The 26,587-nt window shown below is 30.6% G+C and overlaps 3 protein-coding genes and 1 pseudogene across 6 annotated transcripts in view; 1 reads left to right on the forward strand and 3 right to left on the reverse strand.

Annotated features, from left to right (window-relative positions):
* Positions 1–2,719: 2,719 nt before the first annotated feature.
* Positions 2,720–16,214, reverse strand: LOC105673445 (fatty acid synthase-like; annotated as a pseudogene).
* A 1,603-nt stretch (positions 16,215–17,817) lies between these two features.
* Plap (phospholipase A2 activator protein) lies at positions 17,818–21,209 on the reverse strand. Its single transcript, XM_012369117.2, has 6 exons — positions 20,945–21,209; positions 19,682–20,551; positions 19,256–19,586; positions 18,919–19,159; positions 18,421–18,839; positions 17,818–18,278 (listed from the first exon to the last, which is right to left on the reverse strand). The coding sequence occupies exons 1-6, from the start codon at positions 21,079–21,081 to the stop codon at positions 17,952–17,954; spliced, it is 2,325 nt and encodes a 774-aa protein (XP_012224540.1). The 5' UTR covers positions 21,082–21,209; the 3' UTR covers positions 17,818–17,951.
* A 462-nt stretch (positions 21,210–21,671) lies between these two features.
* Pde9 (phosphodiesterase 9) overlaps positions 21,672–26,587 on the forward strand; it is a 191,068-nt gene continuing 186,152 nt past the window's right edge. Inside the window, exons 1-2 of the mRNA XM_067351562.1 lie at positions 21,672–21,765; positions 21,873–22,407. The gene's annotated coding sequence lies outside the window, so the exon portion shown is untranslated. The remainder of the gene's footprint in view (positions 21,766–21,872; positions 22,408–26,587) is intronic.
* The window catches only part of Nep2 (Neprilysin 2), a 37,029-nt gene continuing 32,987 nt past the window's right edge, over positions 22,546–26,587 (reverse strand). For all 4 annotated transcript variants that reach the window (XM_012369115.2, XM_012369114.2, XM_067351564.1 and 1 more), the window contains exons 8-10: positions 26,020–26,311; positions 25,566–25,816; positions 22,546–24,731 (exon numbers count right to left, since the gene is read on the reverse strand). In XM_012369115.2, coding sequence (XP_012224538.1) covers positions 24,393–24,731; positions 25,566–25,816; positions 26,020–26,311 — 882 coding nt within the window. In that variant the 3' untranslated portion in view covers positions 22,546–24,392. The remainder of the gene's footprint in view (positions 24,732–25,565; positions 25,817–26,019; positions 26,312–26,587) is intronic.

Consider the following 26,587-nt stretch of genomic DNA (forward strand, 5'->3'; position numbering starts at 1 on the left):
AGATATAATTAATTTTAATAAATGTTTAAGTTTATGTTTATTTAGATTATAATATAATTTAAGATAATATAGCATTAACGATTGCATTTCTACTGCATTTTTGTTGCTATATTGTGATGGCAAATTATGCTCGCTTTTTATATTATAATAACTTTTCAGTTTTTATATATTGTAATTTTTATATCATAATAATAAATTATTATATAAACTTTTGAAATGTTAAAATTACAAATAATGTAATTTTTGTTCTATTTTCAATATAATCGAAAATTAATTATGTGGGTTTGAATATATAATTTTATTAAATTTATACGTAATTTTTTTGTGATAATTTTATGCCACGTGTACTGATTAGACTATAAAGAAGTGAATAAATAATTGGAGTGACAAGAAGAAAAAAGGACAGTGCCCTTAATTCACTTTTAAATTAATATTTACGTTTGCGTATGGCAGAATCCTAAGGCTAAGTCGTATTTTATAAATTCTGCGTACTTACTATGTATGAAGAAATAAAACTTGTAATAGCTAAAACATGTACGGCACATATTTTAATAAACTTCAAATTTATTTGTACACTTTTGTTGAATTTAAATACATTCAAAAAATTGGAAAGTACAAATTTTATTAATATTAAATGTTTTATTAATATTAAATTAATAAATAAATTCTGCGTAAAAGATACAACTATTTAATTGTTTCAGAGTATAATAATTGGAATTATGTTAAAACACGCAATTTAAAAGCAATTTGAAAATATGATTTGTAGATATACAGGATGATACAAAACAACCTGATGTCTTTGAAATGTCATATTTTTCAGCGATTTCCAAGATATAATTTGATTCTTAGCAAAAAATTTGTCTGCAGTATAGTTTTTAAGTTATAATTGACAATAGTTCGCTATTCTCTTTTCTCTCTCACACACGTACGAGTTTGGAACGAGCAGACAGTAAGAACGATGCAACGCAATATAACGTGACGCTTGTCACGTTTTGTTAACAACATACTAATTTTAATCTCAGAGCAATCACCGCCTCTATAATTTTTGATGCATTTGATACAAGTGTAACGTAGACAATAATGTATCGCAAATAAATTTTGTGGATCATATTGTTATGGTTATTATGTGTAGTAAATTTTCCCAGTGGCAGTGTAGTGATTAACCATTAATCGGATTAATAATTCGATGACAAAAAACGGTTTTATACAATATAAATTATACAATATAAATTAATAAATAATATTAATTTTACAAAATGGTTCAAAAACGCAAGTAAATTTTACAACTGATTTTTAAGGTCACGCATTGTTGTGATGATATGGCATATGTCTATTGTAAAATCTTTCTGTAAAATATTTATCAAAAATAACGACTATGAGTAATTTTTTAAGAAGAAAATTTCGGCGATTTTTGAATTTTGATTTAAAAAAAGATCTCTAGATGTAACAAAAAAAACTTGAACCTTTGAAAACAATGAGATAGTTACTTTAAATCAATATTTTATTGTTTGCGTAGCATTGGAGAGCTTAAAGTAGGATTTAAGAAGAAATTATTATTTTCATAAAACGCTTCAACTTGTTATGGATATTTTTAGTTGACACAATGCTATTTGAATTGCAAAGAAGAACAAAAAAGAATAAAATAAATTTACGACATAAAATATTGAAATATGTATCATGTAAATAACAGCAACTTTATTATTCCTATAATTAAATAATTTTTAAACCAATGTTTAAATTTTAATTTAAAACATTGCCCACCACTTCAAAAGATTGCACAACATTCCGTTTTCAGTAAAGAATGTTAAATTTTTTATTTAAACAAGAAACTAACAAACGGTGACTGAATGAACAAATTGTAAATAATATAAAATCTATCTTTATGTGATCGTTGTATGTCTCATAAACCACTTCTCATTAATTTGTTAGCGAAAAAAATGCATTTCTGTTACGGTTGCTTAAGCCTTATTTAGAAATATAATAATTTCGGGTAAGGACATGGCAATGATATATTTTATGCAAATGTAATAATAATAATAAATAGAATTAATATAGTACATAAAATTTCACATGCACATATTTATCAAAATAACAAAATATTTTAATTAATATTTTATAATGACTTTTTCATGTGCAATCTATAGCAAATAAAATAAAAAAAACAAAATATAAATTTTTTACATAGTTTTAAAGTTAATCATAGTAATGCATGTAACATTAGAAACAGTGACAACAATTATTTTAAATAAGAAGATTTTATAGTTGTTATTAACGTCAATAATAAAATTACTTTCATCAAAACGTTTCTTCATTATTTGCAGCCGCCACTTTCTCGTTTGCAAAGATTGTCACGTGATTACTCTCGATGTGATGTACCACCACCTTGTTTTCAGTTATCTTAAACATTAGAAATTTTACCAATAAAAATATTGTAAAATTTGATATTAAATACTGATAAAATGTTTTCTCAAAATACCTTATACAAATCATAATCCTTTTCGAGTTCAGGTGCATTTGACAATGTAGGTTTGAACAACGTTATGGATAATTTAATACGCGGTAATTAAAAATACAATAGTATAAATATATAGCTCTTTTTCTTATTAAAAAAATATTCTTGAAAACAACAAACTGATGTAGCAGGAGCTAGTTATAATTGCTCAAATTTTTCTTTTATTATAAAATTACAGACGTTTCGGCCTAAAGGACGTGGCCATCTTCAGTGTAACTGATGGAAGATGGCCACGTCCTTTAGGCCGAAACGTCTGTAATTTTATAATAAAAGGAAAATTTGAGCAATTATAACTAGCTCCTGCTACATCAGTTTGTTGTTTTTAAGAATATTATTTTAATACGCGGTAATATAGAAGAATCATATTGCCGAATAGCCAGCATATGTTTATAAACTGTTGTATACAGTTTGCAAGTTTGGGCGTGACAGAAGTAAATTTACTTTTGAAAAGTATTTAGCGAAAATTTCAAATCTTTCTTCCCAAGTTTCACATTTTCTTAATTGCAGTAAAACCTGTCAAATTATACGCTCTACTTTTATAATCTACTTATTATAAAATGAGAAATATTTATAATATAAAACTGACAGTAAGAAACTGTCATACATAAAATATTATAACAAATAACAAATCCTACTCAGGTTATACCTAACAAGGTAAACCTAACAAGGTTAACCAAGGTTCACAAACAAAGTTGTAAACCCATGTTGAACCTCGTTTTGCATGGAAAAATATGCGCAATAATATTATGTGTGCAATGTGTATGTGCGCAATAATGTCATGTGCGCAATGTGTATGTGTGCAATAATGTCTTGTGTGCAAACGTACGTTTGTATTTTTAATTTTTAAATGTGCGCAATAATATTATGTGTGCAATGTGTATGTGCGCAATAATATTATGTGTGCAATGTGTATGTGCGCAATGATGTCATGTGTGCAGTCTGTATGTGTGCAATAATGTCTTGTGTGCAAACGTACGTTTGTATTTTCAATTTTTAAATGTGCGCAATAATGCTTGTAGGCATTCCCAGCCTAATGGGAAATCCGCCCCTGCGTGGCATAAAATTATGACAAAAATAAGAAGAGAGAAAATATAGAAAGAGACATTTACGTTCCTAATAGCAGAGAAAAATTATTGTATTCTTTATTGTATCTGCAAAAACGCATTATTGTAATTTTACGAGCGTAATTACCATTTCTTAAATTCTTGATATCATCAACACAGATTTAATATGAACAACAACTTTATACCACAATGATATATTTCTTGTATTATAGTACAATAGATATAATTAACTCTAATAAATGTTTAAGTTTAAATTTATTTAGATTAAAATATAATTTAAGATAACATAGCATTGACGATTGCATTTCAGCTGCATTTTTGTTGCCATGTGCTGTGATGACAAATCATGCTTGCTTTTTATCGCGTAGGTATCTGTCATTAATATCTGATTGCAAATTCTACTCGATATAAGCTACATATGTTTTTGCTATTACGTTAATCATAACCATATAAATGCGACGGACAAAACGTATCGTCACTGAGATAACACTAGCGAATAATGAGAGTAAAAATAATAAATTTACGCGTCTTTTTTGCTAATATGTTACGAAAAAAATATAAATTTTGCTAAAGCTATGAAATCAGCCATTCTTTTTAATACACATAACTTCAAAAACAGTCAATCAATTATTTAAATTAAGAAGATTATTATAATTTTTTTATTAGAACAAATTACTGAATTAGAAACATTTAAAGTGTCTTTTCATTAATTAATTACATACTATTTTCTCACTCATTAGAATCGTCGCGTGAGTAAACTCGATGTATTTCTTTTTATTTTTGATTATCTGAAATATTATAAATTTCATCAGTAAAAAGTTCTATTTGGTTTATTAAATACAAAAAAAGTTACGTTTCTCATAACACCATTTAACAATTTTCGATCAATAACAATTTTCTTTTATATCGTATGGCTTGTTCATATCGGTTGGCTTCTCATTTCACACATCATTATGCAAATTCACGTTTGCATCAGACATCTCTCTCAATTTTGAAAACGTTAAATTTCGTATTTCTTGCACAGTAAGCAAGATGTTGAATTTTCTTTCCAAGCTTTGTTTAATTTCCACAGCCATCATGGAATCCATTCCAAGATCGGATAAAGATCTATTTTGACTTATTACTTTTACGTCTTTTATATCTGCAGCATAAAAATATTATATTGTATTAAATTATATAAAAAAAGTTTAACAATATAATGTATGTGTATATGTGTATACGCAATCGTGTACTTTTGTTCACATTTGAGCATGTAATAATGATTTCTAAGATGTTATGGTATTTAAATAAATAATACATGTAAACATTATCACATCTTGTGTAGATTAAAAGAAACACAAATCTGCGTGCAAATTCCTACCCATAATATTAGCGACAGTATCCACCATATTGACAAGTCCGGATAGTCCCGTTTTTTTTTCAGAAACAATTATACTGCTTACAATCGGTCGGTTTTGGAGTAAAAATTTTTCGAGTTCTACAAAGCAGGAAGATACTTTCTGCTGCTGGGTGCCACCGACAACTGACTCTTTATTGTCTTCCTGCATGTCAGCGACGAGACCTACGTCACCCACAGCTCCCCATTGAATTGCCAATCCGGGTAGTCCTTTATCCGCTCTTTTTTCGCACACTCTTTCCATGATGGAATTGGCCATTCCATAATTAGTTTGCCCAGCGTTTCCTCTTCCGCAAAAAACGGAAGAAAATACTACAAAATGTCGAAGTTTTAAACAGATCTTTCTAGATAGTTTATCTAATGTCTGTGTCGTCCAAGCCTTCGACATGAAAGATTCCGTGAAAGTTTCCACGGTTTGGTTCCTAAGTACACAATCTTTTAAAATCGCAGCAAGATTAAATATCGCATCTACTGGTGCTTGTTTCTCCGCCATTTGTAGAAAATATTCACATTCTTCGGGATTCGCAAGGTTTGCGTTTTTAATTATTTGCACATTTACACCGTATGATTTCCATAACTCAATTCTCATTTGCTGATAGCCATTTTTTATTCCAAATCTTGAAGTTAGAACGACATTCTTAGCGCCTCTAAGTATCAGCCAGTCAGTTAACTCTAAACCAAATCCACCCAAGCCGCCTAGTATAACATAAGTTCTATCGTTGAGGCAGTAATAACGACGGTGTGCAACAATAGGTGAATCCAAAGATTTGCCATCCTCTTGTATATTTAAAATAATCTATAAACATATCATTGTATTAAAAATATGAAATTTATTACGCACTATGTTTTTAATAATAATTCATAATATATATTTAGTTATTCTAAACGTACTTTCCCCATGTGTTTTCCGCTTGCCATGTATCTAAAAGCTGCTTCAATCTTCGTCTTTGGAAAAACTGTCGTCTGAATAGGTTTAATATTTCTATTTTTTAAACCTTTAGCCATTAATATAGATAGCCGAGATTTATTTTTATGATTACTGGTAAACATTGCATCCAACAGAACGGGATAAAAACTAATATTTTTTTGAAATAAAGACATGTTTAGAGAATTGTCGGATAAAATATCAAACTTTCCAATCTCTAGAAAACGACCCCTTCTCGCCAAACAACGAACAGATGCTAAAAGTTTTTCTTCTGCCAATGAGTTTAATACAATATCAACGCCGCGACCGTTTGTTTGTCTCATTATCATTTGTTCGAAACTGGTGTCTCGCGAATTTCCAATATGCTCATCGGGAATAGCCGGAAATAGTTCCCTGATGATTTTACGTTTTTCTGCAGTGCTTACGGTAGTAAACACTTGACATCCTTCCTGAAGAGCGAGATGAATGGCTGATTGTCCAATGCCGCCAGTACCAGAGTGGATAAGTACTTTATCACCCTTCTTCATTTTTCCGAAATGATATAGAGCATAATAGTTCGTGCTGTAAACACACGGTACTGTAGCAGCTTCTTCAAAGGTCCATGTATCAGGTATGTTCCAGCAAAAATCTTTATCTTTTATAATGACATTTGCTATACATCTACAAAGATAACAATTTTAATTTTAACACAATTGAATTGTCAGTTGGATTATTATAAAATATTATATAGTAACAAATTTATATTAAATAAGAAATTGTTAGTATTTATTTAGTTCATATAATTTATGTATGTAGTATAAATCAATATCAACAAATTTCTGATTCAAATTATGAATTAATAATGAGATGGGCATTTACACTATACATACTTATTGTCACAAAGTCCCATTACTCGTTGTCCATTGACATCAAATCCTACATATTCAAATCCAAGATTCATGCTTTGAAGTCGTCCTGACGTTTCGACATCCGACGTCAACTTGCCAGTGGCTAACATTACATCCTTGAAATTGAGGGATGAATAGACCACACGTACTATATCTTCACGATGGGAATCGATAGATATATTGTTTTCCACCCAACAAAGTGTACTTAAATCGCCACGAACCTGTAGGAAATTATTACTATGTATATATATTTATCACACATATAAAGCGAAACATTATTTTCGCATATATAATCGAAGTACATAATCTATACATTATGTAGTTATTAAAATTTGAAAACAAAGGTATTATTCTATAAATAGCATCGATAGGCGATTTAAATTTCTGCATAAATTTTTATATACCGTTTGGCATGCATAGGCGGCAGTTACGGGTTCGACTTTTGGATGCAATATACGTAAATATCGGTAAGATCCCCAAGTTTTGTTAGGTCGCAAAACGTTAATAATCATGTCTTTCTGCAACTGCTGTATATAAAAAGAATCTTGTAGAGAAAACTTAGGTGCTTTCTCGTCTTGAATAAGCACTCCTCTAACAAGCTTGCCACTAGGTTCTTTCCTCAAGCAGTTGATAAAGCCTAACAAACCATTTTCCAAGTCTCCCTCTCCAACAATTACAATTCTATTATCTTCATTATGTTTATTCTCGTCGTTTACAAGCGCCTTCAAATCTTCAAGCCAATTAAAATTATTATTATTTATATAAACAACAGTTGTTTTCTTTATCGGAACTTTTTTCTTTAGAAGGATAATTATTTCTTTATCCGTATGCTTTTCCAGAATGACACTTAATGCGTATTTACTCAAATATTTGTCATACTTATTTAGATTGCATTTCTCGCGTGTTAAGAGATAACCGCCATCTCTCAAAAGCGGTAAAAGTTTTTCCAATGATTTCTGATGTTTCGTCAAAAGATTAAATCCTGTAGCTATCAAAGCTTTGTCGCCTACAAATGGTTTGTTTAAATCTGCGACCAAAACGTTTGAAAAAAGTTCCTCTGGATTGAAACGATTCGGCGATGTTATTAAAGTAACATTTGGTTGTATTAATGGAATATCATTAAGAGCCTTAATCAGTAACGCCGATGATAAATCTTCTAATATTACATTATCCTCATCTTCCACTAACTCAATGGATGTTACTTTAATGCTCCGATGATCATCCAGCGCGAGTTGCGTTGATATGCGGATTGCTTCATTTAATGAAATTATTGCACAATCTTGATGAGCTACAAATTTGTACTCCTCGATGACGGGATCTCTTACTGGTTTTCGACGAAAGATCGAAGTAGTCTCAAACCCGCGTATCTCTATTCCGCCTGATATAATTATGTTCATCTGTTTATATATACGAACTGGTAATTCTGTAAGAGAAGAATTAAAATAAATCTTTATTTTACAGAATAACTTTTAAAATATTTATTTAATTGTAATCGAAAAACTTACGTTTATTTTTTTCTGACATCATGTTCCGTGACTTCAACTTGTGAAGTGCGGGGTTAATTATCAATTTTTGAATACTTGTTGGAACATACAAATCTCTGGTATCTTTTCCAATTATGTGCATCTGCAGCATAGTGTCCATAAATGTCACAAAATTACCTATCCAAGCGATATGTCCCTTGCTGCCTGAGATTGATGCGCTGTTCAAGCCGCAAAACCTGCCGCTGTATTGGTAACCGCGTAACTTTAATTCCTTGTAGATGTCTCGAGAACTCATATGTTCTTTCTCGTCAATATCCACCGATAACAGATCATTCGGCACCATTTCTTCTTCAGCATTTGATGTAGTGTGTACAACACCTGTCACAACAATGCTGTCTCCTTCAGTCACTTCAAATTTGCCGCTCTCTATAATAATTTAACATTCAATATATTACATACTGTTATAAATAATTATATATTATTTATAAAATTTTTTTTAAAGATTTTCTTAAAAGAATAAGATTTACCACAAATACCTTTCTGTATCGTAATCGTCAATTTTATGTTGCTGTCCTTCGAAAAATGAGTAGCACGAATAAATCTTATATCCCGAAATACTACAGGTATTTTTGTGTATATTTCTCCTTTCATCATACCAATAGTTTCCCAAACAAGCACAAGATAACTTGTTGCTGGTAGCATATTTCTTCCGTCAATGACGTGACCGGTTAAATAGCTATAATCTTCGTCACCCGTCATAATTTCTACTTGTCTTTTTCTGGATTTGATTTTCTTTTGCGTTTCATATTTTTGTACAAACCAATCTTCAGAATGATTCCATCTGATAGTATTAAAACATTTGTTTATACAATTATGTGTTTATTTATATATGTAATATTTAGATTAATTTTAATAATATATTGTACCTTATAGATGGAGAGATCATAGGAGTACCTCGGCTAACTGGAAAATTCACCGGTGGATACAAATTAGCGATCCGTGGCTGGAGACCACAGTTGTAGAGTTTTCCAATCCCTTGCAATACTAAATCGATAGCATTTGGTTCATTTCGCTTAGTCAGTGCAATGTTCGTCACTTTTGAATGTACCGATTCTTTCAAAATGTCCTGTAAAATGCTAACTGGTGCAATTTCAATAATTACAGCGTTATCTGGGATCATATGCGTTGCTTGTTCAAAAAGAATGGTATTTAATATACTACGCGTATGGTAGCTTGCTGAGCATAATTTTGATGCTGGATTGGACCATTTATTGCGAGGTACGGAGGTACTGATCCATTTGGGACTCCTTTCTTTCGGCTGTGAAATTATTTCGCTCAAACTTGTAAAAAACTGCGATTTCAGAGAAGCGAGGTAACGACTGTGATACGGCATGTTGTAGCGGGAGATTGCTTTCACGTCAATGTTGTTGTTCTGATAAAAAAAAAAATTAATATATATTAGTAAATGCAATAAATTGAAATTTAAAATTATTACTCGACTATTAAAAAAAACACTACATACATTATGTATTAATAACGAAAATTCTATAATTTATAAAAGGTAAAAAGTCAACGTACCTGCAATTTTCGCAAAAATTCTTGCATGGATTTAGCGGGGCCAGTTACAATATTGCTGTTCTGGTTGTTTCTGCATATTATTTTGATATCTGCTGGACATATATCTTTAAGAGATTTGTAATCAAAATTGACAACTGCGGTAGAGCTATGAACTAGTTTCTCTTTCACACATGCTAAACCAATAAAGTATGCTGACAGAATAGTTTGTTCCATAGTCAGACACCCGTCTGCATAAGCACAACCAAGTTCACCAGCAAAATGACCAATTATGTAATCCGGAATAATCTCTATAGATGTTAAGAAATCTACCAAGGCAATCTACAAAATTAATAAACAATTTTATTATTAAATATATTGCATTAAAAAATATTTATTATTGACATATTTTATAGTAAAGTAAATATAATATAGACAAATAGTGATAAACTCAAATTTGCGTTTATCAGTATATACGATATAGATTTTTGTGCGATTTCGAAATATCATACCTGAATAGCAATGATGCCAACAAATGTATGTAAAGCACTTTTGCTTAATGTTGCATCCATCTTCGTCAAAATATTTGTAATACTTATGTCATACGGTTTCAAAACAGCATCACACATTTTTACAGCTTTCGCAAATGCATGAAATTTTAATAGCTTTTTACCTGATAAAGTTTGAAAGTATTATTTTATTAATCAATTTGTACACATAAAATATGTTGAATTTTGGATACCTACCTATTTCTTGCCATTGCGTTTCTATGGCAGAGAATATAAAGCAAATAGGTCTTTTTATGTTTTTACAGTTTTGAATTTTTTTGATGGAATTTTTTTGCCAAGAATCCAGTATAATGTATCCTCTCCATGAATGACCATCTATGTCGTCTGTGTGAATGTCGTGGAGTAAACGGATATATTCTACATCTGTGGGATGATTAGCAATCTACAAAATAAATGTTTTAAAAAAGTACTTAAAAACTTTTAAAAAACTTTTAAAAAAAGTTTTAAAAAACTTTAAAAAAAGTAAATATAGTATATATAATGTAACGTTTTTTGCTGTTAAAAATGATGTTAGTGCTATTTCTGAAATAGTTACTCACATCGTTTAAAAACAATTTCACAGATTCTTCAGTGCGCCCGGACAATGCCACAAGTCTTGGCAAATTATCAAGAAGTGCTCCATTATAAATTTTCTTTTTAGGATTCCACTTCAATAACAGGTGAGCATTGGATCCACCGAATCCGAAGGAATTCATAGCAATATAACCATTTTTAAGCGGTAATGCTTCTGTGACGACACGTATAGTTCCGTCCGCTAAGGCGTCTATATCGTTCCGCGATGATGTAAAATTAATGTTTGGTGGTACAAGACCGGTTTCAAATGCTATTATCGCCTTAAAAAATCAGTGTATTTTGGTATATAAAATTGATTTAGTTATGATACTTTATTTAATTTTGTTTGTTTTTATATATATATTAATATAAAGTTAGCAATAAGATTTAATATTTACTATGTTAAAATGCTTAAGCGTAGAGTATATTGTGAGCATTGTATCAAATTTTAATTGTTAATAAATAAGGAAAATTTATCGTTATTTTTACATTAAAAAATAACAACTATTACATTTCATTTAAAAAAATTAAAGAAGCGTTACTATAATTTATTATTCTTTATTTGATGAATAAAATTCATAGTATTTTATGTATTGTTTAAAATAATTCTTTTTCTCTTTGAACATAAAGTGATTATTTCGATTATCTGTTTTAAATTCTTTGTTTTTTGTTCTAATCAGTCTATTTTTTTTATATTATAACGATGTAATTAGTGAAATGAATTGCTTTACTTTAGCGATTTGTGTGATTCCGCTGGCAGGTTCAGCGTGACCAAGGTTGGATTTTATAGAGCCCACCATCAATGGGGTTTTTCTATTTTTGCACAAAACTTTATGGATAGCATTGATTTCCTGAGGATCGCCAACTTTAGTGCCGGTTCCATGTGCCTCAACGTAATCTAAGCAAGTTGGAGATACTCCGCATTCATTGTAAAACTCTGTTAATAAAGCGCTTTGCATGTGTGTCGATGGATATGTTATTCCTTCTTCTTTGTAACCGTCATTATTTAGTTTAATATGTTTACATATAGCGTAAACTCTTTTCGCGTTTTTTGCTTTTTGAAGGTACAATACCGTCGCAGCTTCACTGCGCGTATAACCGTTTGCGGTATTATCAAAAGGTCTACAGCAACTATCAGATGATAAAGTACCTAAAATTACGTACAAAATTATGCATTCTTTTAACATTATATGTATATCGAATTATATAACTTATATTATGAAATTATGTAATTTTAATGAAAATACCAAGACGAGAGTATTGCAGATTTATTGTAGGATGCAAACAAAGATTTGTGGCACCAACTATCGCGTCCTCGGATCGGCCTGACATAATACAATCATATGCAACAGCAATGGCGTGTAGACTAGAGCTACAGGCAGTATCCACAGTACATGATGATCCTTTTAAATTCAAAACGTATGAAAGAATATTTGCCATTATAGATTTACTACATCCAATAATATTCCTGTCGTTTATCTAAATCACAGGATGTAAGCAATAACAAATTTAAATATGTAAATAATAATTTTTATAATTTATCTGCAATTATTTTATTTTATTATCCTTATCAATCAGTGATTTGTTTTACCTGCAAATTTTCGTACAAAAATTTCTCTTGTGATTCAAGGTAAGACGTTCCTATGACTATTGCAGTATTTCTCCCTCGTAATTGTTTTGGATTGATCCCTGCATCGATAATTGCTTCGTATGTGTGTTCTAGTAACATTCTCGTCATAGGATCAAGAGAATGCGCTTGCTTGAAAGGTACATCAAAAAATTCTGTGTCAAACTTATCAATATTATTAATTGTACCCATATGAGTTGGTATATCCGGATGTTCTGAAAAATGTGATAAAATCTCTTTAAAGTTATAACTATATTGTCGCAGTAAGTATAATTTTTTGTTTTCTCTCGATCGTTTGAAAGCCAACAATATCATTAAAATCTTTTAAATATTAATTTTCTTAAAAAACTTTTTTTTATTTTGAAAAATATTCAACAATAATACAAAATTATTTTTTTAATATTGTTTGTGAATGAAACTCGTCTTATGTTTGCAACCGTAATTTTCACTACAAATTCTATTTCTTTTTGTCAAGTTTGAATTAAAACTAGTGTCTCGCAAATGCAACTTATAATTGTCATGTTTAATTCGCAATTTAGATTACTAGTGTTATTTAATGTAAGATTAAAGATTAAAATATATTTCTACAATATTTAACTATATAATATAGATAATTACGTTAATTAATTAATTATATTACTTACGAATAAAAAATCATGAACTACAATGAAGAATATACTGTAAAACTATAATATACTAATTAATTACCTATATTCCATCGAATATGATCTTCTTTAACGAGATTAATTTTTTTAAATAGATTTTCTTGTAACTGCTTCATATTATCCGAACTTGGAAATCTGCCAGCGATACCCGAAATAACAATGTCATTATTAGAATCGATATCAATATACGACTGATATATTTTTTCATTATCCATGTTATAAGTTTTACTGGATGTGTAAATTCAGAAAAACTATTTTATTTTATTTTATTTATCGCACTATAAGTTTGACACTATAATTTTGACAATTCACAATTTCCACAAAAATTGCTCAAAGACTAAGCGATAAATAGCTAAAGCGTTTCTTATAAAGACGTGGATTTAATTAGCTATTATTTAAATTGAAACTATTGAAATTTTAATTTCGCACACAATGTAGTTTTTGCTGTATTTCTAATGTAATTAATGAGAAACTTCATAGTTTTGTATTTTAAAAGGTAAATATTCACATAAGGTCAGCACCTTAAAACGTCAATTGTTACTCGAGGATATGACAACATATGTCAAAGACCATTGACTTTTGAAGGTGTTGATGTTATGTGAATATTTACTTTTTAAAATCAGTTTAATTAAAATGTATTATTTGCACGAAAAATGTTACTTAATATTAAATTTATATATTTATTGTTTAATAGCATATTATATTTATATATTTATTATTTAATAACAAAAACAAAATATTTTAAAGTATAATAATTAATAAAATCAATAGGAGCGTAAAGAGCCACAATGCAAGTTCTTCGTGCGAAGGTTATAATATATTCGTTTAAAATTGCTTACAAACGTTTCTGCCTGACATCAGGTCTTCTTCCTCAATCCTTTTCAACCAAGACATTTTGGTTGAAAAGAATTGTTAATACGTCTTCCACATCTTTTATTCTATGTAATTACTGCGAGTGAATTTTATTTTTTAATATTGTACACTGAAGAAGACCTGATGTCAGGCAGAAACGTTTGTAAGCAATTTTAAACGAATATATTATAACTTTTGCACGAAGAACTTGCATTGTGGCTCTTTACGCTCCTATTGATTTTATTTGATTTTGTCAATCACTAGAGCCTTATATATTAATTAATTATAATATTTAATATTATATAATTGTATAAAGAATATGCAGAATTATTTTAAGGCTGTTTTATTTAATAGTATATTAGAAATGATATAATATTTTTAGTCAAAGTATTATCCAGTATTATCCATTAATTAAAAAAAGTACACCAATTAGCCAATAATTTGGTAGCATGCACCAGGAACAATGCTATATACAAATTAATAAGCAATATCATTTATATTATTTGTGACATAAAAATAAAGAGACCAAGTTCTTAATTTACTCGAATAGTATTACTGTGCTACATTACATTATTGCCAAATGTTACATATAATGTACACGCTATCTACAGCGTGTGTCAAAAGTTCCGGGACGGCTGGATAATTTGAAAAATACGCATCACAGAGGAAAATGACCTCGACAAAAGTTGTAAGATTTTTCTCGGGCAATCCGATGGTGACCTTAGATTTGGCCTTGCCCGTGACCTTCAAGGTCATTTCAAGGTCAAATCGAGTTTTTTAAATAGAAACCCCTATTTTTGATTCCAAAATCTCTTTCTAATAGCTGGTGTCAAGAGCTTTTCAAAACACTATAATAAAGTTATTTTTCATTAAGTACTTTTCGAGTTATAAGGCTTGAAAGTTACAGCATTTTGATATAAAATACAAAATATCTTGTAAAACATTCAATTTTCGGAAATCTTACCTTAATACTTTTATGCACAAAATAATGAGACGAATTAATTGGTATAAAGAAAACACATAGTTGCTTTCAAGAAAAAATATGTAATTTGCAACATGCAACTGCATACTTTTTTTTAAAACCAATGTGTTTTCTTTATACCAATTGATTCGTCTCATTATTTTGTGCATAAAAGTATTAAGGTAAGATTTCCGAAAATTGAATGTTTTACAAGATATTTTGTATTTTATGTCAAAATGTTGTAACTTTCAAGTCTCATAACTCGAAAAGTACTTAATAAAAAATAACTTCATTATAGTGTTTTGAAAAGCTCTTGACACCAGCTATTAAATTTTGGAATCAAAAATAGGGGTTTCTATTTAAAAAATTCGATTTGACCTTGAAATGACCTTGAAGGTCACGGGTAAGGCCAAATCTAAGGTCACCATCGGATTGCCCGAGAAAAATCCTACAACTTTTGTCGAGGTCATTTTCCTCTGTGATGCGTATTTTTCAAATTATCCAGCCGTCCCGGAACTTTTGACACACGCTGTATAATTCCTCATGTATTGATTTAAAATATTATATTAACGTTCTTTTACATTACGTAAATATAATAATTGTTACGTTAATTCTTACTTCTATATAATTGCTACAAATTGCATTTATTAAGGAATAAAATATATAAATTTGACCAATATTGTGGATATGTAATATTTTTATTTGTACTTAATTTTTTATTTGTAATAAGTTTATGCCAATGTATTGTTTAAATTGTGAGAAAAAATGGGTAAATAAAATATTAGATATGCAGAGATATGCGAAAAAAACGATCAGCATTATTGAATGCCCCGGATACAATTTTAGAATTGTATGTTTTTTTATTTACGTAAAATATGGCATAATTATAGTAAGCATTTTAACCTGTTGACCTTCACGTGCTTCTAGTGGCTTCCATTTATGTGATTTCTAAGACTAAATGCCACTTAGAACTAAACGCCACTAAGTTATTCATAGCACTTACGTACGCTCATTTTCTAAAGATTCATTTTTTTTATTGCAGTATTTCTTAAATTGGCTCAAAAACTTTTATGTATCTTGTTATTCATGTTGCAAAGATTCTGAACGAATATTGTTGATGTGGGTTGTATCAAATATCGTATTAAAGAAATTAAGCAACGTTTAATTAAATTTAAAGATGCTATTAAAAGTGTCGTATACAAAATCCTTCGGAAAACAACGATGCTTTCATCACAGTTTTTACTTGTCACCTCAATTGATGCGAGATAAGAATTTGAAGAAGTATTAGAGTACGAATAAAAGAGCGAGTTTGCAAGTTTATACATTATTTTATTAATTTTCTATCTTGTTAAAATTAATTAAAAGAGCTTGTATATAAACATAATAAAATTTCAGAATAACTTTTACGATCACTATGATTTACTTCATACATGATTACAGAATGATGCCTAAAGCGTAGCACACGTCTAACATCTAATGGATATTTATTTCACAAAATAATGCAAGAAATGAAGCATCAAAGACGTAATCAGCATAACAATGGAAATGACTATGCAGAAATACATCAAGCTATGCTAAATCGACGGGGGTCGTGTTTCCTGTAACTTTTCAACTTTCTGTGTCACATCGCGCCCATGATTTAGAACTTACAATCTCGATTTCAGAATCAACATTAGTATGCATGTCGATTGAATGAAATGAACTTGACGAAATCCAATATATAAGTTCTAAATTTCTCAGTTATTTGTTTTATAGAAACTCTCATTAAAACGTGATTACGGAATAACACGCTTTATCTGAATACATAAGAGATGAACAAAACCGATCTTTTTCCATTTGATGTAATCTTTAGAACATAATAGAATATTGAATACAAAAAAAAATTAAAAAAATTAATTTAAACACGTTGTGTTTGTTAAAAATATTGGTTGTAAATAGGACATTGCTTCATCAAAGATTGTACAAGGTGTCTCTAAAGTAACGCGATTTACTCTGTCCATTATGTGAAATAAAATAAATTGCAAAAAAAAAACATTCGAATGACATTATATGTATACACACCATATAAATTAAAGACCATATAAATAATTTCATTAAAAATGTCTGAAAAAAATAATTCAAAACTTAAATTATTAATTCTGTATGTACACGCGCCAGCAGTATCTCGAAAAATATTTTAATCTTAAACCGATTAGCTTCTCAGAACATACATATATTCAAGTCTTTCACGAATTATCTTCTCATGATTTCTGCAATTGTTGCCTCTACAAAAAGAAAAGGCTCATAAAGAAAAAGTTTTTAATTTAGTCATATATTCACTTTTGGCGAGTTTTTTTTCTCATTCGATAAATTTTAGCAGCAAGTTAATATACGTATTTTCCATATTCGTGACATTAGAGCATTCTTTTTTGCAGTTTAATTTATTTTGTAAAATAAATAATTCCTTCAGAGACACACACACACACACTTTGTATTTATAATTTAATCTTGTAAATATAATCTTAAAAATCTTAATATTGCGCTTAAAAATCTTTGCATTTTTTGTAAAAGTAAAATAGCAATTGTCACAATAAACTACTAATTGTTATAAATCTATTAATATTTTTTTAAGTCTTGGGTTTATCTTATCATTATATGCAAGAGCATAATGCATTTGAATGATTGCTGTAAATTGCATTAAAAAATGCATTTTTATTTATAATATATTTTAAGATTTTGAGCAACCAAACTGGAAAATATGCATACATACGCTAATCACGTTTTCTGAAATTGTATTAGTGCATTCAAAATCTTTTTTATTTTTTATATGATAATCACATTCGTTGGTTATATTTCCATCTTTATCCTTACAAATAGTTCTCTTTTATGATAGTTTGTTACACAGTGTATCACTCATAAACGAATTAAATAATCAAATCAATGATCTGCTTGGAACAGTTTACCACTTTGTTTGACATACTAAGATCGGTCGTGCTTTCCGACAAAGTTCTTAAAACGTTTAAAGCGGTTTCGGATTCTCGCACAGCGTTAATTAATTCATTACGATCACTAGGATCAGGTGTAGCGGCCAATAACGTTCCCAATCCAACTAGAGCTCTGAATATTGCTTCTGGTTCATTTAAACGGGGTAATACGGTAAACAATGTATTTAGAGCTCTTGTTCTACCAGGTGTATCGTCATACTTATTTAGCGCTACGATCAAATTCAACATATAAGTCGATATCGCAACCTGAAAAAAAAAAATCTTATTTTACCATCATGAACATTATTTAAAATGCAGATAAATCAAGAAATAATTATTTCAATCATTTTAGGCTCGTCTAAGCCACTACTTTGTTTTGGACGAATATTTTAATTACTTGATAATATACCTGATTGTTTTTATTTCCAAGAGATTGCAAATCTAATAGAGACTTTAGAATCTCATCCCTGTAATCGAGACCAAGTTTCTCTCCTTTTTCATGTTGGAACATATTAGCTATCAATCGAAAAGTGAGCATTTGATTCGACGGAGTAGCGTTAGATTTGATATGCCTCCGTATAACTGGCAGCAATTCTTCTGTACATAATTGGTCGTTTACTGCTTTGTGGAGTACAGTGAGCCTCGCTATATCGAGAGCCGGAAATACTGTATCGTTCGGCCAATCTAAAAGACTTTTTAACGCGTTGATAGCGCTAGTCCTAATTTCCTCAGATATTTGATCGTCTGTAAGCTTTCCTATAGCATCTAGATGTTCCTCTGATACTTTATGTATACTTTCTTGTTTAGTGTTTAATTCGTATAATTTTTCTGCAATATTAAAAAGAAATAATACAAACTTGTATTACATCCTTGTGATACTTAATTATCTTAGACAAGACTTAATTACCGAAAATGATAGACAAATTTGCCTGTTCTAATTTTAAATACCTCGAATGAGGTATATAAGAGGAAGATGTAGATGTGTTGGAAGAATTTAATGTTGATGATTGTACAATAACGTCGGGCATACTGGACGATGTTCCTGATCCAGGAACATACCTGCTTCCTCCTGTAAAAGGATCTACATATTGAGATCCAGTAGTCAAAACTGGAGTTGACTCAGAATTCTTTACTATGAAATTTGCAACCTAGAACAAAATATACAGAGAACTTCATCACATTCTTACAATTTTTGAATTATTTTTTAAAGTTCAACAATTTTTTTTTAATTTAAAAATATATACCTGATCTAAAAATAATTGACTTAGATTATTGTCATGAAGGAACTTCTGTGCAACGTGCCAAGGATCTTGGCCCTTATTGTATGGAAGTTTCAAAGGTGGCACACCGTCTTGTATGTCGACCGAAAAGACATAATCATATTCTATGCCATTATAGAGTTGCTTTCCAGAGGTAGCAGCGGTACCACCAGACGCACCCATCACATCGCCAATTTTTATCCACCGTTTTTCATTTTGCGACCAACTATACGCTCTAACTGCATCTCCTTCATTTACGATCTTTGTTTGTCCGTCTTTTTGGCCAGGCTGTAGGAGGACTCTTGAATCTGGTAAACTAAAAGCAATTAAGACCAATTAAAACAAATTATAACAAATAATACATTGTGAGTATAAATTAATTGTACAAAACAGTAAAAATCCTATACTTACTCTTTTATATTGATGTCTCCGAGTACCTGTTGTGCATTTATAGAGGTATTTGCTACTTCTTTTTCAAATGCTTGCAGTGTCTCCACATTCGCATATCGTTCAGGGTTAGATGAGAATATTCTGACAGCTCCGTCGCAACTTCCAGTGACTATGTCACCATTTGAGAACAACTCAACACACCATATCGATTGTGTTGGTAAAACAATGGTTTGACCAAGTTCTGCATTATACCATACTCTGATAGTCCTATCTTCTCCAGATGAAAAGACATATGTGCCATTTGGAACAGCTGCTATACTATAAATATAATTCTCGTGTCCACAATATGTACCTAAACAGGTTCCAAGTCTGGCATTCCAGTGTCTTATAGTGGCATCATTTGCACAAGTTAGAAACTCATCCTCTTTAATATCAGCTATATCACGAATACAATCTGTATGTCCAGTTAATTTATGTTGCATAGAACCATCTCTCGTCCATACTATTACCAACTTATCAGCTGATCCAGTTACTATATTTCCATTCGATAAATCTGCCACGCACCATACTGCAGCAGTATGATCCATGAGATTCAGTTGTGGTTTGCTCAAATCATTTACATCCCATAATTTAGCAGTAAGGTCCCAAGAACTCGAAAGAAATGTACCTTCTTTCTTGCCAGTCCTTAAATTACACACAGTATTCTGATGTGCCGTTATTGTGTGCACAGGTACTGTTTCATCTGCTATATAGACACATATGGTATTGTCATTGCTGCCAGTGATGATATAACCTTTGGGATTTCTCTCCGATGGGTTTAAAACGCACACTGAACTAACAAAATTAGAGTGGCCTGTTAATATTGCGCTCTGTTCATACTCGTTACCATTCCTGCAAAATTTTAGGCACTTTTACAGCGTTATAAGAATATAATAACACATTTATTATACAATTCTTAAAGCAAAATCTATGTAAATCTTGAATAATAATACAGAAATATAATAATAAATTATGTAGTAAAGTTGAAGAAAATCGATGATGGTGCAAAAACAGACTAAAAAAAGGCAGAGCTTACATCATATCATACTATAATCGTTTACTTGATAGCATTCAAATAAATTTCTAACCTCACACATATACAAAAAAAGATGTATTTCGTAATATATAGTAATAAATCGTGCACTCAAGTTAAAAAAATCAAAGATATTGCGAAAATAGATTAAGAAAAAATAAATGCTATGGATTTTTATGTGCGAGAGCTACGTATGCTTCGACTGTACTAACCCGGACGGCTTCCATACACGCGTTGTCTTGTCCCGGGAGACCGACACGATGGTACCATCGAGAAAGGTTGCCACTGCTCTCACGTCCGCGCTGTGGCCAAGCAGCACGCTGCTCAGTTTATACGGCGGCTTGTCCATGCTGTTACACAATCTCTCTCGTTTGACTAATATGTCAATTTTGCGCGATCACAAACTGTCACACCTCATAAATATCGTCGCGCGCCTTGCTGCGCCGTTGCTGCGTCGCGATGACAGACGCAATTCAACTCACGCACGCGCTATGCACCACACCGACATATTAAATGAGTTTGTTCTTTTTTCGCGTTTTTACTTGTATATTTTTGTCTTTGAAAGTATTATTTTCTGAGAATATTAATAAATATAGCATTTTGTAATTAGCGCAATAATAAGCGCATGAAAGTAAATTTGTCGTTAATTGCTTAGCGAACGTTTTGAAAAACGGAAACCTATGCGACGCGAAATTTACACGACTCGCTACAGTACGCCATTGTCGAAACTCTGCAAAAGATAAAAATGATATATTATACACCAATACCTCGTGTGGCTAGATTAGATTACATTTTAATATGATGTAATGTAATGTTTGTATTATTTCAATTCAAATATACGCGCGAAATGTTTCGTGATTTCATCAATGCACGGCGCTTAAATCGCACATTATAGAAAATGATTGGCGTTGCGCATGCGTCGTTTGTAGTTATATTAGTTCGAAACAGCTTCACATCTCCTTGACAAGTTTCTCTGCGTTTTTGCCTCAATAAAATTGCGTTGTGCTTGTAACAACTCCGCTTTGAGTATTGGGTAAGACATTTTTATGTAATATCGATAGCGACAATACTAATAGTAATCTAATCTAGTCTAATCTAACAAGGTATTGATGTATAATGTATCATTTTTATCTTTTGCAGAGTTTCGGCAATGGCGTTACTGTAACGAATCGTGAAATTTCGCGTCGCACAGGTTTCCGTTTTTTACTCGTTTTAAAATATTCACTAAGCAATGGACATGTCGAATGTAGTATCGGTTAATGTAAATGCGCGAGAATATTACATGTATGAATATTGTGCATTATAAGTGCACAAGAATATTCGCGATTAATGTATCGGGTATCGATGTGAAGTTGTCAGCGCGTTCTACTCGTTTTTGCGTGCAAAGCAAATGTCGGTCATAGTGTCGGTTGTAGTGTCGGTTGTATTGTCGGTCGTGGTGTCGGAATGTAATGTCGATTAGTGCAATGATAAGTGTGTAAGAATACTCGCGCGATTACACAGAGTATGATCTTTGTAATATCATAAGTTAGAGTACAAATTTATCAAGTGATAAGTGTTTTACGTTATTCGTCGCTTGAAGTGCATCATAGATGTAAGCGGAACCAAGACATTGATGTCGACTCTCCTGATCCTGTCAACTCTCAATGTATCAGTTCTCAACATATCAGCAAAGGTAAGTGAATAGTATTAAGTGTTTGTTTGATATTTGATTTGTTATAAATATTTGTGTGTACTGATTCGCATAATCAGATTGTAAATTTTTACAAACTCTTATTAATATTTTCTTGGGTAATACATATCGAAAATACAATTTGGTATCTATACGAGACTTTTTTGTATTAAACTTTTACACTCAACAAATACCTTACATGTTACATATATCTCTTATACCTATTATATCTCTTTTATTTAAACGTACAATATCCGATGACTTTAAGTCATAATAAATACGAAAACTGAGAAATGCGCTTAAAAGGTAAAAAGGATGTAATGCAAATAAAAATGCTAAATGCACATATATACGAATGCAACAAATAATATATTGGAAAGCAATCGCAAATATCGCGGTTCAATTGTTCGCAGTTAATAGCTACATTTAATACTTATAATAAGTTGCCCTAAGTACTTCGAGAAACGGTAACTCCTACGGCTAAATGATCTTTAAGAACATTTGATATAATCGACAAATAGCAAAAGAGTATTAAATAATCGAAAATCGCGAGACAACGCTGATCACGTACAATTATACATATAAAATGTGGTTTGTGGAAAATCGGGAATCAGTGAAAAGTAAAAGATATTCCATTACTTAAAATCAAATAGCAATATTATTATAAATTTTTTAAATTTTAGCTTAATTTATAAATGGATTTTATTTTAAAAAAAATTTAATTGCTACTCAATAATACTAGAAAATAATACTTAATATAAAATAATCGTAATAAACAATAATTACTATATTAAAGTTTTTATTTAAAACATACTAAATTTACCAAAAAATAGTCAACTATTTTTTGTTTATTGATTCCCGATTTTGTGAATTATTGTGTATAGTATATAATATCATTATGCATTATTTATCCATGTCAACAAAATACTCTAAGATTTATTCTAAGAAGCGAGACTTAACAAAGCTGTCAACAATTAGAAAAAAAAGAAAAGAATAAAAAAGCAAATTTTTAATTATTAATCTAAAAAATGTGACAGTATCTTCTAGCAATTTTATATCAATCATAAAAGTTCTCAACTAAAAATTAGATCAAACGTGTGAGACAATTGAGCCTAATTTCGCATAATGTTGCGAGTTATTCCATTACAGAATAATCTAAAACCTTTGACATGATCATATTGGCACAGAAATCACTATGCCTTATACATCAAAAACAGTAAAACGATTAACTTCATATAAGTAGAATTAATTATATATATAACTTCCAAATTTGTCATTAATTAATTTTTTTCTATTTACATACGCATGACGTGACATATATTTCTTCTTATAAAAATTGTTTACCAAAAACATAATATATGTATATATTATATATTCTTTCACGTTCTAAAAGCGTAGACCAAATTAATCTCCATGGATGTTTTCCTGGAGAATTTTTTCTTAGATTTTTTGCACACTTTCGCATACTATCGCAAAATTTCAAGTTCTTGCTTTTAAGTATCACTGACAAAAATAATCTTTGTCGCGACTGTTATTCGGCAGAATAAAATGGAATCAAGTTACCCCGACATCCTACACATTAGTGCCTCGCATTTATTAACTCTAGAAGCGATAATGCAAATTCTAAAATTATGGAAATTTTGTCAAAAAAATATTAGCTTACCTATGTTATGTTCAATCAAATAAAATCAAATTAATTATTAAATTAAATTGATACAATATTAATTATCAAATATTAATTTGTAATTTAATATTTGAAAATTATATATAATAAATATTATATAACACTGAAGACACAACAAAATAACACGTATTCAAATCTATTGTTACTATAAAACTATTGAAATAACATTTTTTCTTTGTTCAACAAAACGTTGAACACGTACGAAACAAAAATTTAAAGCTGCGAGCTTCTAGAGTTAAAAAACGCTTGCAGAATGGAATTTAGGTCGATGTCGCTTCTATAGTTTTTTGTTGACACTTGAGATCTACCATACAGCACACTTTTTCTCGGGGTTCATTTTGGAGCCGACCGGGCAGTTGAAGTCGCGCGAGAACTCTTCCATGTTTGATAGCGGTCCGCGAACGCGAAACTCGCCGGGGCTGTGAAATCCTGTAGTGATGCGCAGTTTCATCGCTTCCGGTCGGTACTTGCTGCACCAAGTATTGGCAGCGCTTATCCAGAACATCTGTTCCGGGCTATATTGCAGACCCGGCAATCTCTGTTCAGGCTTGTTTCGCTTCACCCATTCTCTGTACGCATAATATGCTTCTTTTATGCCGCCGTTATCGGCAATGTTCTCACCTTGAGTATTTATTCCATTTAACTGTAAGCATGTAAAACAGATTACCGAAATTAATTATTTTAATGCATATTATAAAATGTTAATTTATTCTGTATTAAAAATTAGGAATTTTTAGATTTATATTTTTTGCATTTATTTTTTAATAGCGATATATACGTAACTCGAAAATTTTGCTAAAAATTAAATTGTTTCACAAATTTTGATTTTAAATTCTAAAAAAAAAGATACATTTTTTTGTAGAACTATGATAAAAATATATAACATTCCAACGATACTGTATATTTTTAAAATTCTTTGGGTAATCATATGCTGATAGTTATTTGGGAATCAGAGAAAAATATTTTATAGATCAGTATAGAGTACATGCCATTGAGAAAATTTGTCGTCGTTATTTCATGCTGTTATCAAATTTTATTCTAACATTTTTATAGTGTATTGCAAAGATTGACTCAAACTCAATTGTTCTTGCAAAGATAATATACTCTTACGTGGCAAGTGCGATAAAAATACAAATAGTAACTAAAGGTGTATAAATACTAAAGAATGTTATGACAATTGCAGCCATAGTCGTCAGAGAATGCATTGAGAAAAATAAAAGATGATAAATTTTGAAACAATTCAAACAATATAAATAAGTTTCTTTTATTTTTCGAATATCTTTTTGCAGTTAGAATATTCGCATAAAATCTAGAAAAAATTTTATCTTCTGATTACGTCCATATCTTTACAGTCGTTAAATCCGTGATATTCCCTCAATGTTAAAAAAATAAAAACTGAACTTTTTTCAGAAGCGCAAAGTTCAAAACTATATCAGTTATCAAATCATTAATTTTAAATGTGCGTGATTTGTCTTACATTCATTCCAACGTCTTCCACGGTGTAATTTCCATATTGGTTAATTATGCACTCGGCTCTCTTGATATAATACTCTTTCGTCTCTGGTTGCCACCAGTCCACGAGATTACCTTCCTTATTGAATTGCCTACCTTGATCGTCAAAACCATGAGTAATCTCGTGGCCGATGACAAAGCCGATAGCACCGTAGTTCATGTAGCGCGGCCGATCGTTGCTGAAGAATGTGCCTTGCAAGATACCCGCGGGAAATTCTAAAAGTATAAAACATAAAAGAATACTTTGCACTCGGTATGTGCATGACAAATATCATAAACGATAGTTAAATTAATATACATAGGCGGATGATAATTCTGTTTGCCTGATAAGACATACATGACTCAGCTACAAAAACAATAATTATGTGTGCTTCGTATTTATTCACTGATATAATAGATTGCTTATATTTAATACTTACGAATACTGTTCTCGATTGACGAATAGAACGCATTCACGACAGCCGGTCTTGCATGAGTTATCCATTCAGTTTTGTTCACTGGCTTCCTCAGTCTACCGAATGAAAAGTTTGTTCCGAAAATAGTCAGGTTCAAGATGCTTCCTACATAATCAGAAGAATTCAATTCGAGTCCCTCGTAAAATTCATCAAGTTTCTTGTCGTCTAACAATTCATCTGGATAAGCGATATGTGACGTCATATCAGCTGCTTTTTCTAAAGCGTTGGCTCTAGTCTTCTCATCCATCCATTCCACCTAAAAGCGCGCATAAATGTTAAAAATGTCAAGAATTGATGTTTTTTCACGTATCTTTTTTTTTTCTTAATAACAAATAAGTTCCATTTGCAAGATCTTAATTTGTTGATGAAGAAACGTGTATTAAGATTTACATATTTTTAAGACTTTAATTTACGGTTAAAGGGATACTAAGACTTCCATTTTTCTGATTCCAATTTCTAGATAAAAAAATCAATCACGAGATTTCGATCTCTCGCGCTTTGCAATTTCAAGTTCAAGCTCGCGTATTTTCTC

The sequence above is a fragment of the Linepithema humile genome, chromosome 3 (assembly GCF_040581485.1).
Source record: "Linepithema humile isolate Giens D197 chromosome 3, Lhum_UNIL_v1.0, whole genome shotgun sequence".
NCBI lineage: Eukaryota > Metazoa > Arthropoda > Insecta > Hymenoptera > Formicidae > Linepithema > Linepithema humile.